General features: G+C 40.5%; 2 protein-coding genes across 4 annotated transcripts; one reads left to right on the top strand and one right to left on the bottom strand.

Moving 5' to 3' along the window:
• Positions 1–1,980: 1,980 nt before the first annotated feature.
• Positions 1,981–5,125, bottom strand: LOC115008918 (anionic trypsin-1). Its single transcript, XM_029432818.1, has 5 exons — positions 5,074–5,125; positions 4,768–4,918; positions 4,274–4,415; positions 3,283–3,537; positions 1,981–2,397 (listed from the first exon to the last, which is right to left on the bottom strand). Exons 1-5 carry the CDS (start codon positions 5,123–5,125, stop codon positions 2,248–2,250), a joined length of 750 nt encoding a protein of 249 aa, XP_029288678.1. The 3' UTR covers positions 1,981–2,247.
• Positions 5,126–7,924: 2,799 nt separating this feature from the next.
• On the top strand, positions 7,925–14,539 carry LOC115008561 (trypsin). Of its 3 annotated transcripts, none has more exons than XM_029432241.1 (6): positions 7,925–8,007; positions 8,240–8,403; positions 9,688–9,847; positions 11,580–11,721; positions 12,468–12,734; positions 14,200–14,539. In XM_029432241.1, exons 2-6 carry the CDS (start codon positions 8,346–8,348, stop codon positions 14,371–14,373), a joined length of 801 nt encoding a protein of 266 aa, XP_029288101.1. In that variant the 5' UTR covers positions 7,925–8,007; positions 8,240–8,345; the 3' UTR covers positions 14,374–14,539. The 3 variants fall into 3 exon arrangements, with proteins under 3 accessions (XP_029288101.1, XP_029288100.1, XP_029288102.1); XM_029432240.1 differs by having other exon boundaries at positions 7,955–8,086; XM_029432242.1 differs by having other exon boundaries at positions 8,001–8,086; positions 8,244–8,403.
• The last annotated feature ends 671 nt before the right edge of the window (positions 14,540–15,210 follow it).

Genomic DNA, 15,210 nt, shown 5'->3' with positions numbered 1-15,210 from the left:
TAGCATTGTATTTTACATATGTGCCCACTGGTTTCATAACTTCTCCCTGCAGCTGTTCAATAGCATTGACAATTTGTGTGTATGTGTGTGTTTCACTTCCCTGTTCTGTAGCTTCGGGCGGCGCATGTTCCTCTCCTGTCAGGCTGTGTTCACCGACCTCTCCGATGTCTGTCTGGCGTCAGTTTCCAGCTGTGTAGTCCTGACTGAATTCCTGTTGTTTGCGTCCCTGTTGTCAGTTGCGTCTTTCTGGACAATCTTTGCTTCGTCGGTGAGGTTTATTCGGGCCAAGGCTTCGCTTAGGATGGCGATCTTTCTGTCATTACTGTTCACTGGTAGCGGCAGGATACGATGTTCTCCTTCCGCTTCTTGTGGTGTAGCGGCAGCCTGTGGTTGTGGTCCTGGTGGAGGAGTAGTTGGTGCAGATAGCACAGTTGGGAGAGGTGGGAACGGACAGCCATCCAAGAGGGAATCACGCCGGCCTTTTACAGAGGGATACAAAGAAGCCGTGACAGTGTGTGTGTTAAATGGGTTATGCGGATTGGGACTGAGAGGGACATACGGTGGCGCAGGGGTAAACATCCGACTTTTTACATCTTTCTTATCTTTCTCAATACCAAAAAACAATTTTTCACAATCATTCACATCCAAACATCCTTCTAATTTATAAATGTTTGCAGTGAAGCTCTTTCGGCTGCAATTCGTAAATCTCTTCACACCTCTTCTAGGGAGGGGGAGAAATGCATGCAGCAGCTGCAGCATCTCCAGCTGTGCCCTGTGGCCTCTGCACTTTTGTGAAACTTAAACGTAAACATTAAACTCTTTCTCTTATAAGTCCTTTATTTTTAATTTGCTTTTTAAATGCATTTCCGTCCAAATTGATACATTTGACAAACTGTCTTCACCATATTTCTTCCTCATGACATTTACGATCGGACCCTCAGGAGCGTCTAACTCCCTACACTGTTTAGCACCCACACTAAACTCTCAGGAGATTCTAACTTCCTACCTCAGAAGATTCTAACTTCCTACCTCAGAAGATTCTAACTTCCTACTTCTCGTCCGTCGACGATTACAGTCTTTCACAAAATGTCATGAGGTTTTGCTTAATATTTAAAAAAAAATGGAAATATAACATCTCACTGAGTTTATGGAGGAATTTGAGTTCGTTGGATCATGCGTAGTTAGGTCAGTTCCAGTCAGGCGCTGATCCTCTCTTCCCTTAATTTTGATGTCGAGGTAGAGGAGAATTTCAAGAATTCTGGCGCGACCACCAGCGTCTTGCTGTTCCAGACGAAACTTGCGATGATCCCACTTCTGACACCAAGTTGTTGTGGAAGTTTTCCTGCTTTACTCTGGAGAGATGTATATAAAATCAAATACATGGTGATAGAGACAGAGTTGTCTTTGTGCATTTATTTGCTGCCACAAATTGGCACCAGTTTCACAGAATACAGAGTAGTCTATGGAAGGGCACAGGTTGGAAGAAGACACATAGGCATTTTATACAATTTGGTTTGGAGGCGAGGTGAGGAAAGAAACATAGGGGGCCGGGCCAAACTGCCCTTTGATGCTTGTAAGGTAATAGTTATGTAAACAGAGTATTGGGTGATACACTCAATATTCTGTCTCAGTATGTTAAACAGTTTGATTAAGATTTGGGTGTGTCCTGTCTTTTGTTTTGATCAGGATGCTAAAACATTTTTGGGTGTGTCCTGTCTTTTGTTAGTTCAGTATCAGTCTAATCAGGATGCGTCTGTCTTGTATTAACATGACCGTCACTCCTATGTTAGCATCAAATGGCAGTTGGCTTGTTTAACATAGGAAACTTATATAATTAAAACAGTAGACATTTAAATTGCTATTACAATGACCAATTACAGAGGAGACAATTTGGGAAAATATGTGTCTTTATTGTCCAGCTTCTATTTGAGTCAAATATCCTTGAAATTATCTCCAAAACCTGTGACATGGTTTTACATCACTTCTGAAAAACACTACAGCAAAATAACTATAACACACAAAGTGCATTTAGCTGTAGTTGTAGATGTCAGACTTTTATTACATAATAATCTGAGGCTTCTGTGGCTAAACATTTTTTTTTCACACTCATGGGGTGTATGTTACAGATCGTTTTTATGTTGTATAAAAGACAATAAAACAAATCCATGAGGGCCTCTGGGTCTATTAGGATCCATTCAAATCTTCATCACAGTAGAGTCTTAGCTGAGCTTGTTATTAAGAGTCTCATTATCTGTTCTGGGTGACCCAGTTGATCCATCCGAGGTAGTTTCTGACCTTGGTGTAGACGCCAGGGTAGTAAGCAATGGCACAGCCGATGCCCCATGATACAATGCCCTCAAATTTACCGTTACAAACAAGAGGTCCTCCGGAGTCACCCTAAAGATGGACAAGGAAACCTTTAATTTAAACCTCAAAATATTGCCTAATAATGTTATACATCACGGTTCCTAAGAAATGTTCAGTATTACATCATCACACGTTTTAAGTAGGGCTGTCAAGCGATTAAAAAATGAATCTAATTAATTACAAGCTTTGTGATTAATTAATCTAAATTAATCGCATATTTCAATATTTGCTGTGAGAAGCATTTCAAAATATTCAAATGGATTTTTGGAAGTTGATATATATATATATATAAACTTAAAGGTCAACACGTCTTTTGTTTCAATACTATTTCTCCAATATCTTGTTTTCAATTATCTTAGACAACTAACAGTTTGACATAAAGTGCAATTTAAAATCGGGCATAACACCTTTCATTGCACAATAAACAATATGTTGTGTCTTTGAATCATGTGTAAATCCTCCGTTAGCCCCCTGTCCTCTACCACCTGCAGTCCACTGCAAGACATTTCCTGATGGAGTTGTTAATGTGTCTCAGGTAGACCGACTCATGCTGCGTTTGAACACCTGATCGAGATGTATAACGAGACGGGTCGCTCACTTTAGCATCAGCGGCGGTGCTAGCTAGCTCCGAGCTGCTAAGTGCTTTGCGTTGAGGTGATATTTCAGGCTTAATTAATCGAAATGAACGTGCTAATTCGACCACCCTAGTTTTAAGCTTTATTACATTTTTCCCTTTTTAATGCAAGATTTGTTAACCTTTTCACATGTTATTACTTTAACTGGAGGTATTTGATTATAAGTTCATAACACACACACACACACACACACACACACACACACACACACACACACACACACACACACACACACACACACACACACACACACACACACACACACAACTTTGTGTCTCACCTGACAGGAGTCTTTCCCACCATGGAGAGAGCCAGCACAGATCATGTTGTCTGTGATCCTGTAGTGGTAGTAGTAGTACCGGCAGTTTTTAATGATGTCCACATCCACAGACCTCAGTACAGGTGACAGATTGTAGCTGTTGAGCCAGGTCAACCCCCAGCCGCTGACTGTGCACCGGGCAAGGTCGGCCAAGGGCGTTGAGTCTGGCAAAGAGACCGGCTCCACCTTGGCGTTGATGATAGCTGGACGGTCCAACTGACCCACAGACAACATATCGGTCAGTCAAAACAGAAAGCTAATCCTGAAGATGATTGTTGTCTGCAGCGGTGGAATTAACATTTACTCAAGTATTGTACTTGAGAACAATTTTTGAGGTACTTTTTGACGTTCATCATTTTATGGCACTTTATACTTCTACTACTACTTGAATACATTTCCGAGGGATATATTCTACTTTTTACTCTTCTGCATTTACCTGACATCTGTAGCTATGTTTTGCAATTTCTTTCACATTATTTCTCATACAAAATATTAAGGAGCTTCTAAAACATGATACATTGTTTAGTAGGAGAAAATAAACCTCTTATCTTTTTTTATATTGATAACAAGTAAACATTAAAAATTAAATAAGGCAGGAACATTTCAAGGAGCTTCCAGTCCAGATCAACATTGTAAGATTTTGTTGTATAGTATATATGTATAGTTTTAGCATAATAATCCTAAAGACTAAAGTACTCAAAGTAAAGAATCTGACTCTTGTGAATCCGCCACAAAGGAGAACGACAGTCCACACATCATTCAGAAATGTAAATATTTGTACAGCTATGTACAGTATATCCAAGCCTCAGAGTTGTGTTGCAGGTCACTGACTCACCAATGTCAACCAGTAACCTAATCAATGTCTGAAATCATTTTCAGCTCAAGCCCAGGATCTATATCAAATCCATATCTGTATCAAAACACAACCGTATATTTCACAGTCATCCCCCACCTTAATCAGCATGATATCATTGTCAAACGTCCAGTGTTGGTATAGGTAGTGCTGTATGACTAAGGAGGCACTGAACTTCTGCTCAAAGCCCTCGTAATTGTTGCTCCTGTGCTCACCCAGGACCACTTGGATCATGTGGCTCCTAAAAGAGAAAAGTAGAAGATTGTTACGGTGCTTGTTCATCAACGGCAGATCAGACAATCCAACACTTCTTTCAAAGTATCTTAGACGATTCTAATATTTGTTCTATACAGCTTTGAGATTTGAATTCAGGGTGCAGCATGTTCTTCCATGGACGTTAAAGGAATACTTGACCCACAAAATCACCATTTGTGTATATGTACATTCTCCTTTTGCTCAAGAATTCAAGGTAACACGGGGTGAGCAGTTGATATACAAATGGTCATTTTGTATTCTTTTAAAAAGGGACATATGATGAAAAACTCACTTTTTTGTGCACATGAATTTGAGAGTTTAAAACTGCAGTAACTTACGGTCTCCAACAGTGGGCAGCAGACACCACCCACTGCCGGTGGATGAGGGTGCCTCCACAGTAGTGGTAGTTCATGAACAGGAGGGAGGCCTGATACTTGATGGAGTTGGGTTGTACCACTATACCCCCGACGATTTTATTCCCGTACACACCTTAGAGCCCAGGAGGGGATCAGACACACAGAGGCAGAGAGGTTTTACTCTAAAACATAAGATAAGCTCGTAGTTTTTTACTCAGGTAGAGTTACATGAAGTCCGTTCTGTGTGACTGAAGGTATTTATTGTAAATGTATTCTCAGGGGCCTCACCTGTCAGGCTGAGAACAAGCAGAAGGAGGTGACAGGATGGAGCCAGGTTCATCTTAGTAGCTACCAAAAAGAAAGACTTCTTATTCATTGCATTGCTTCTTCACTGTCACGTCAAGTTTTTTTTTTTCTTCAAGCTTCAATTGATTCATTTGAACTCCAATTGGTTTCTCTGCCCTTAATCCACAGCCCCACAGACAATTAACAACAATACACAATCAAACCCAAATCAATTTGATACAAAGCTGTCTCACCTTATCAAAAGTCAAGTGAGAAAACAGTCCAAGCTACAGTCCAACACACTGGCACACACACTCTCACACACTCCTCTCATACAGGGACATGCAGTAAAGAACTCTCAGGCCTCTTTTTATACTGTAGCCACTTTCAAGTGTCTCTCACACGCAGAAGAGTGTGACCTAGTCTTCTCTTTCTTTACGTCTCTCTTTCCGAGGCTTTTGTTCTGACAGATTCAGCCTATTGTCCAGTAGTGGAGACAAAGTATAAACTTTGCAGAGATGAAACCCAACCAGCCAGTGAAATGCTAGAATATACGCACCACACATGTTATTGGTGTATCCAATGATGTTACAAAAGGCAGGACAAATGATGTCTAAGTATGATATATTTGCCCCCTAGTGCATCAACCTGAGACGTGGCAGGACATAACAGCATTTATTCTTCACTTGAACAGGGAAAAACCTTTCCTCAGAAATCCTGTTTAATTGGCCTGAGAGTTGAACATGTATTTTGTGATTCTGTTTTCCTCACAAGTCGACTTAAGGGTCAACATAAAACAATCAAAGCAATAGAGCGAAATCCATGCCTCAGCCTAGCCTGTTGTTCACGCTGATAAGTCTGATCCTGCAGGGAAACACCGTCTTGTAACTCTTGTCTGCGGTGTCCTTCCTCTCTTTTCCATCTCCCCAGGTGTCACTCTCATTTAGTTTCCCAGCAGTTAGTTTTTTTCCCCCATTCTTAGTTCCCACACACAGGGGTGTTTGGTTTGTAACTCATAGCCTCCATACAGTCTCACTCCCAAAGGTGTCATTCCAGCTGTTAGGGTGAAAGGTGATAGTGTCTCCGCTCTCCCTCAGGTGCAAAGCTGAGATGACTCAGGCCTTTGTGTCTGTGTGTGTGTGTGTGTGTGTGTGTGTGTGTGTGTGTGTGTGTGTGTGTGTGTGTGTGTGTATGTGTGTGTGTGTGTGTGTGCGTGTGTCTGAGAGGAGCATGTGTTGCCGAAATGAAACAGAAAATCAGTTGAGAGACAGTTTATGTTTAAAACAACCAGACATGAACATGTGTGTGTCAAGGCAGCTTACTTTATGCTAAATTCATATATAAATCCAATATTCTAAAACAATGGATTTTGGATTTATAACATTTCCCACAATGGCTGAATACGTGAAGAGAACCTCTATATAAACCATATTGCAATTTTCTGATGGTTGACAAATGTATATTTGTATATTGTGATATCATCCAACCCCAGCTCACACTATGGAACAGACATTCGGGGAAATACACTTATTCACTTTCTGCCGAGAGTTAGATGAGTAGATACCATTCTCACATCTGTCCGTTAAATATGAAGCTAATGTGAAGCCTGTTTTTGTTTTAAAGTAAACTAAAAGAAGAAATTGCCCTAAAGCACTCTGAAGATGACTAATCAACACATTTTATCTTGATTGTTTGATATGTACAAAAATGTAGGTGTTCAAAAAACTAGTTACCCGTGGAAATATGTAAACAGTATGTGATTGGCATAATTTCTTTCTTTCTCATCAAGAAAGCAAATACAGGTATTTCCCAAAATAGCAAACTATAAGTAAAAGTAAATAAAACTACACAAAAGCAGGTTTAATCCGGTGGGTCTGCTATAAACATGTCCCCATTACTCTGGATAATCCACAGACCTCCCTGTAATAAAATGTCATTGGGACTAATGGTATAAAGTTAAGTTTTTAGTTTTAAAAGTCCTGTTTCATTGCTATAAAATGAAATTTTATCGTGTTTCCATCGTGTTACCAAATGTATCTGGATGGTTTGATACCACGGAGGCTAAGTGAGAAAATGTGTTTTTTCGTAACTTGGATGAGCAGACACTTGTCTGACAAATGTCATCACATTGTAACGACTAAACTCAGGTCATATCTTCAAACATTTTCATGAGTCATGTTTGCTTTGTCTGTATTTATAATAGAAAAAAAACCTTGATGTTTGAAGGTGATGGCCGGTGAAGTCGGGCGAGTGTTGGTCGAGGAAACACCTGACAGTGGGAGGCCACACAAAGCCGTCTCTCCCATTCTACTGGGTAAAGCATCAATTATTCAGCTCACTCTAAATGTGGGACAAGAGGAGGTCAGGCGAGATTCTCCTCCCATGCTGAGGATGATGCTGACTCGCCACAAGGCCGATGATGACGATGATAATAGTGATGATGATCAGGCTGGTGATAGTGAGCTATTATCATTTCAGATATGATGATTCATACTCATACAGAGGAACACTGTGTTGTCTTGGCTCAGACGTGAATCTCCCCACAGCTACAAAACAAAGCCACACACGTGCGCACACACACACGCGCGCACACACACACACACACACACACACACACACACACGCACACACACACGCGCGCACACACACACACGCACACATACACACACACACACACACACACGCACACACACACACGCACACGCGCACACACACACACGCGCGCACACACACGCACACATACACACATACACACACACACACACACACACACACACACACACACACACACACACACACACACACACACACACACACACAGTGGGCTATTGAAACATTTCAGCACGGATAAGCCTGGATGATGACACAGACAGAGCGTGCTGATACAGTATAGATGAAGCTGCTCGGCACAGAACCCTGTGTTGCCATGCCAACAGTGTAAGGCCTTTCGACAAGTCGGGAGGGTCAGGAGAAAGAGTTGTGATAGTCCTGGGATGGCAGGGGGGGGGTGCTGAAGGTGAACTTTGTTGCTCTCTTTCCTTTTCAATCAATGCTACAGTGTTGGACCCTGGTGCTGCATGTCATGGTGAAGGATGAAATTAAAATCGTATTTTCTTCCTGAGGAAACTCGAGGATAAAGGTTGATGTGACTGACTTCTACTGTTTCCAGAAAGGAGTGGACGCCCAGCAGACAGGAGCAGAGGACACTGGTTGTCTGCAGTGGTTCAGCTGCTGGCATGGTGTAGGTAGGACAACGGCCTGAAACCTCCACAGCTATGATGCGCCTGCTCGTGACTTTATGTTGTGTGCTACTGGACCTCATGACAGTCCAAAGTAAGTACATGTTTTTTGGTTTTGTGAACTAAATACGCATTTTAAACATCTTAAATGTTAAATATATTGCAGTTTTATTGGTCTTATCTTTTCATTCAATTAATGTTATTGTGATGGCTTTTTATGGAATACTTATGACATGAATATGAAGATCGTTACCTCTGTACGGTAAATAGGGGTGTCGCGATATACAATATTGACGATAACTGTTATATTTTAAATACAAAAGATTGATATCATATTATTATTACAATTCTTTTAATATTGTGTAAATCATTTTGTATAGTTATGGTTATAGACTCTCACTCCCTACACTCGTATTTTGAGTTGAATTATTTTACCAAAAAAGAGACAAAATGCACAATAAACAAAGGTAAAAATGAATTTGACAGATAGCATCATTCATTTATTTATTTTTTTATAGCTATCACGATAATATCGATATTGGGAATTATATTCGTCACGATAATCGTGCAGTAAAAATCTGATATTCTGATAACAAATATTAAGTTAAAGCCAGCAGCCAGTTAGCTTAGCTTAGCATAAACCAAAGGTAACTAAATATGCTTGACAGCACCTTGAAATAACAATTCTGCATTTTACAGAGAGTTATCAAGTTATATCAGTTATCTTGGCTAGGAGCAATAACTTCATAGAGTCTACGCTGGCACATAACCCCTCGTAAAATGGTGAATTGATGTTTTTATACTTTATAATTCAACAAACGAGATTGTGGCAAGAAAGCAAAAAAGCAAATAATGGCACCTTATTCCTTTAAATTGATTTCCTTCACATCACAGTGTCAGTCGTTACTCCTCAACAGTGTTCATCAAACATTCTCGGTAAATAGCCTTTACTGTCTCCGCCTTGTCTCCTACTGTATGTACAATAGTTGAGCTGTTGCATAAGGCAGGCAGGGAGAGTCCCCATTTTAATGTTTCAGAGCCCAGAGTGAGGTGGTGACACTAGAAGGTCAGGTTATATTGAGTTACTTTTATTACGCAGTGGCCTCCCAGGTGACACAAAACCACTAATTGTTACGCCGGGTCAATGGTCTTGAAGGGGGGATAAGGAGAGCCTCACTCTTTATGTTTCTATTTTTGTCTCCATATTTTACAAGATAGACTTTTTAATTAAGCAAGACTGAAATCCATACCTGGGTATTTGTAACTGAAGAGGCTTTTCAGATAAGAGACAACAAATGTCTTCAAGAATCTACAGCAATATTAAACAACTGTAAACCCCTCTTCAACTTGTCCTGTAAATGTTTTTGTTTCCATACAGGCCGTGTGCTCATGCAGGGCCGTATAGTAGGTGGTCATACTGCTGCACCCAACTCCATCAAATACATTGTGTCTCTGCAGAGCACCCGCGGCCAACACTTCTGCGGTGGATCACTGGTTCACAGGTACTGGGTGCTGACAGCAGCGCACTGTAACATCGGGTAAGAATGTTCAATAGTTGTCATCAATAATCCTTTTATTTGTTATTGATAGGTGAACACACACAAAACCATGTTGTCATGATTTCCATGTGGCAGTTTAGATAATTCTTTATGTTGTTATTTTAATTTCAGCTATGTTAGCGAGCATGGTTCTAAGGATGGAAATGTACTACTTTGGTCCAGACTGAAATATATCTCTTTGATGGATCAAGTTTGTAGAGTCATTCATGGTGCCCAGATGTGCCGATCCTCTTTCCTCTTGCGTCACTATTAGGTTGATTCTTTTGGTTTTGAGTGAAATGTCTCAACTATTGAATTGATTGCCATAACAATTGGCACAGACACCTGTGTTCTCCAGATGATAAACACTTAAGACTTGGGTGATTGCATAACTTTAAATGTAGTGCTATTATCAGGTTAAACATGTATTTGTCCAATATTTGGTTTATGACCAAATACCTGAAAAACTAATGACATACCCACCCGAGCTAATCAGCCATTTACCACGCTGAACAACACATGTTACTGGTTTGTACGACATGTTGTCGTACAACTCTCTAGCAGAGCTGCTAGCATGGCTGTGGACTATTAACCCTCTTTCACACATAGTTGCCGGTCTTACACCTTTTCACACAAGCAATGGGGAATAGATGGGGCAAGGGACAGTTCTACAGATGGTAGCAATGCAACACTCATGCATTACCACCAATAAACTCAACATAAGAAGAAGATAATGGAGCTGGATGTAGGCTATGTGTACGCGGCAGAGGACATCTCTTATTGTTTTCAGGAACATGCCAGATGAGATCTGTTACCAATGTTCTTGTAATGTATTTAATATTCAACATCCACAAAAGCCTTGGCATAAATGCTAAGCCGTTAGGTTACAGATTCAAATACCAGCGGAGTCTTGTGATTGGTTTGTTCGCTCCACATGAAAGCGTCCTTTACGTGCTTGTCCCTGCAATGATCCCGATTTCATTCACATTACAGTTGTACCGACATTTTCCCTGATATGTTACCAGATCTTTAGGTGGGAAATTGATGGAACAGATTCCCCTGACTATTGATCCATTCACACATGGCCCCAGGAAATGTTCCTGAACATTTCAGGGATATACTGCATGTGTGAAAGGGACTTTCGTCTTCTACAACCTTTCGTTTTATGAAAGCCAAAACTAGTTAAAGAAGAATCATCAAGCGAGAATCACGGCTGTTTTTCTGCCTCCTCCTGAATAGATCATCTTGAACTTTTTTCAAGGTAAAGATCACTGTTTCTGACACACCTGCACAGGCAGTGACATCCTTCTGGCAGCGGACTCTGTAGAAGTCACTGTGTAGAAGCCAACTTGGCATGATTGTATATTATCAGCAGATGGTCCAAACAGATGCCTTAAAGCAAACAGCCATTCTGCTACGGGTAGGTAACGTCAAAAAGATGCCTCTTGATCAGGACGCAAAGTAAATCTGTATACAGGCCACTGGAAAGTCAAACAGCACTCAGATGCGGTCGAGTCAGCTGACCTTGGCACATCATCAGTGTGTGTGTGTGTGTGTGTGTGTGTGTGTGTGTGTGTGTGTGTGAAGTGTGATCTTGTCTGTATCCTGGAAACTGGCTGTATTTGTGTTATACTGCCCGGTCCCTGCCTGCTGCACACAGTAAGCCATTGTTCACTGGCAGGCAGACACTTCTGGCTTCATGTGTCTTTGTGACTTTGAATATGTCTGTTAGGGCAGAGCACATGATGATAGTGGCGGGCGACTACATCGTAAATACCTTCGAGGGTACTGAGCAGTACGCTAAACCCCGTAGGCTGGTCATCCATCCCCTCTACAACAGGAGCACCAACAATGCTGACATCATGCTCATAAAGGTACCGCAGACACAGAGCAGACATGTATCCACACAACGTAACATTTTAAATATATTGATTAATATTATATTGTGTTGTAACATAAATGTGGACATATATTGTCATTGATCAACAGTTTGTCTTTTTGTGCTTTTAAAAAAAATATTTCATTTGACTTTCAATCCGGGAGAATTACTTCTTATTGACGTTTTCTCAATCAATAGTTTATTTTCTCAGCTCTTATCACTAATGGTGTTATGGTTTAAAGCAGCACAAACACAAAGGAAACTTCACTTTCTGATCATATGGTAAACTACTGATGTCTACACTTTCATACAAGATCATGTTTATTATTTCATTTCATCATCCTTCATTTTATTACTGTTAATACTCAGAGTTGGGATGCATTTGTGTTACTCTACTGTATATCTCAGTGAAACATATGTTAATGTTTATCACACCACCACACCATTGATATATATATATATATATATATATATATATATCAATGAATAAATCAATGAAATATTATATCTTATTTCTTATTTCAAATGGTTTAATGAGAGCAGCGTTTTTAACAACACAAAATTAATAAAAGGCTCTGCATGGTTGGATGATCATTTTTTGGTTTGTCACTACAAAACCATTTCTCGTTGATTCATTGTTAATATAAAAATGGTGGTTAGTGAACTTTGACTAATTATCAATATATCACTGTGTATTTTGATAAGTTTTCACATGTTCATTCTGAAACTCTCTCTGTCCAGTTGCGTGCCCCCATGGTGCTGAACAAATACGTGTCGCTGGCGCCTCTCCCCAGACAGGGGACAGGACTGGTTGAAGGGCTGGTGTGTCGGGTGTCCGGGTGGGGCTACAACAATCTGGGTGTAGGCCAGTCCCCCTTTACCCTAAGGACGGTCGCCGTGCCCATTGTTTCAACTGCAAGGTGTAACAGCAGCGAGTCCTTTTACGGAAACATCTCGACAAACATGATCTGTGCTGGCTATAGGACCGGAGGAAAAGATGCATGCAAGGTACAAGGGACATATCTATCAAAGCTTATTTCACTATAAGGATTTTAAACTGTTTCAGCTGTAAGGCAAGTGGGCGTTACATAGCAATACATCTGCCCAATTGGGACAAACATGATCTTTTGATCTTGGAAAAAGCCATTGAATCCATTTTAAATAATTAACTCTCCAAGGTCCCGGCCTCGGTTCCCAGTGTATATCAAATAGTGTAGGGTCGTCCTCTTTTCATCAGCTCACATGAGAGCAAAACAATAATAAAGTTTTGGGAAGCTCATCCCCATGACAGTACTAGGATACAGTTCATCATGTCACTGTTGGTTCAGCTACAAGCTTTTATTAGGCAGACGTGGCAGTCCACCCTCAGGAGCTGTATTAGTTATGATAGTTACAGAACAGATAGAAAAGCAACCCTCAAATAGCACCAGGACTGAAAACCTTGCTGTAATTTTGAGTCATTTGTAGCCACAGACAACAGCATCCTCAGATTTGTTTATTGTTATCATAAAATAATTTCTGCCCCATACAACTTTTGATGTGAGAAGAAAATTACATGAAATTTAATGTGAGATATACCAGTAGGCTGTATTTTGCCTCAGGTAAAGAGCTGAATGACTAATTAAAATGTGCTATATTTATCCCTGCAGTAGGCAACTTTCTGTGTTTGAATTTCCAAGTGGCGGCAAGAGATTATGATTTGATGAATCCAATCTAAACCGTAATGTGAGAAGACCGTTTAGTTTCTCACGTCTCTGTTGACCTTATTCTTTCCTTATTGTAAAAAAAATGTGGCCATGGCACCTATGAAGTTATCATATTTGTGGAACATCTTTCATATGTGATGAACTCACATGCAAGCACATGTGATTTCCAGATATTTTACACCTCACATGTAAAAACATCAATGCTGTTTGTAATGGTAAAAGAATATGACAAATACCAGCCAATGTGGTTTATTACCTTTGCCAAGTTTGGTTTGTTTGTTTGTTTGTCAGCAGGTTAACAGAACAACTAATGGTCCGATTTTCATGAAACTTGGTGGAAAGGTGCAGCATGGGCCGAGCAAGAACCCATTATGTTTTAGAGCGGATAGGAAACATGGGGAAGATACACATATTATTCTTCTCTTTTTTTAACATAGCGAGATGGGGCATGAAGCGAGGTCTGCGCTCTCCGATTGACCTTCTATTTAAATAATTCACATGATAAAGGCACCTTTCACACTTGAAATATAAAGTTTTTTAAGTAGCTTATTTAAGGCTTATTGAGGAAACCGGATGTTCTTCTCTGTTAAAGCCACATCTTGTGATTTGAGTTCAAATTGACCATCGTACTCTTATATGTCTTGATTGATCAACAATAAAGAAGTGACCTCACTTTGCTCCGACATCTGAAACACGGGAGTGGTAAATGCCTCGTGAAACTTGTAGACTCATGGTAACTCATGGAAGGTGTTGTCTTGTCCTTGCAGGGAGATTCTGGCGGGCCGCTAGTGTGTCGGGGGTGTGTCTACGGTGTGGTCTCCTGGGGCAATGGATGCGGTGATCCTAAGTTTCCGGGAGTCTACACGGCCGTGTCCAAATTCCGGCGGTGGATAGATCAAACCATCTACGGGTCACACCTACGCTGTACAAAATACTGGTGAAGATAATGAAGCAACTGAGATCATAAAAGTAGTCATATATACCTGAAAATCATCATCAAATGTTTGTGACCAACGCGAGATCTGTGGAAAATGTGCAGTGCTTCCTCTAAACCAGGGGTCGGGAACCTATGGCTCTTTCGATGACGTGATATGGCTCGCAGACAATTTTGAGCTGACATTTTTTTAATATGATTAACAAGTAATAAATAATTATACTGTGTCATTTTAAATTAAACATTTAGCAGCAGATTTGTTTTCGTGAACAGCAGAGGAGAAACTGCACAAAGCAAGCAGTAGACCGGGGGTGTCAAACTCAATCACAGAGAGGGCCAACATTAAAAACTGAGACTGCATCTGAGTCTCCCACAGGCACCTTGGCATCATGCATGTCCGTGATCACACGGCCCTGAAGCTGCAGGTTTAACAGTGAGATGCTTCGTTATGTCGCACAAACAGTCCAGCTCACATCGTCCCAGAGATCTGTGGTGTGTTTCCCTTTGCTTTCCAAAAACTTTCATTTCATTCACACATTTAGATACTTCCTAGAATGTCTTTCCTCGAATGGTTGTGCCATGCAATGATTTAATTACCAAAACCGGCGGGCCAGTTATGACAGACATATGATATTTTCTCGTGGGCCGGATATAATAATAATAATAAATTGTATTTGTAAAGCGCCTTTCAAAGCTAAAAGCAATCTCAAGACGCTAAAATGCAGGACAACAACAAAAACAACACCAACAACAACAGACATAAGAGGTTAAATAGGTCATAATTGCCTTGAGTTTGACACCAGTGCAGTAGACACTGAAACGTGCACATAAATTAGATAAATAA

Source organism: Cottoperca gobio, chromosome 5 (assembly GCF_900634415.1).
Source record: "Cottoperca gobio chromosome 5, fCotGob3.1, whole genome shotgun sequence".
NCBI classification, from domain to species: Eukaryota; Metazoa; Chordata; class Actinopteri; order Perciformes; family Bovichtidae; genus Cottoperca; species Cottoperca gobio.
This window is presented reverse-complemented; position numbering and strand designations above follow the sequence as displayed.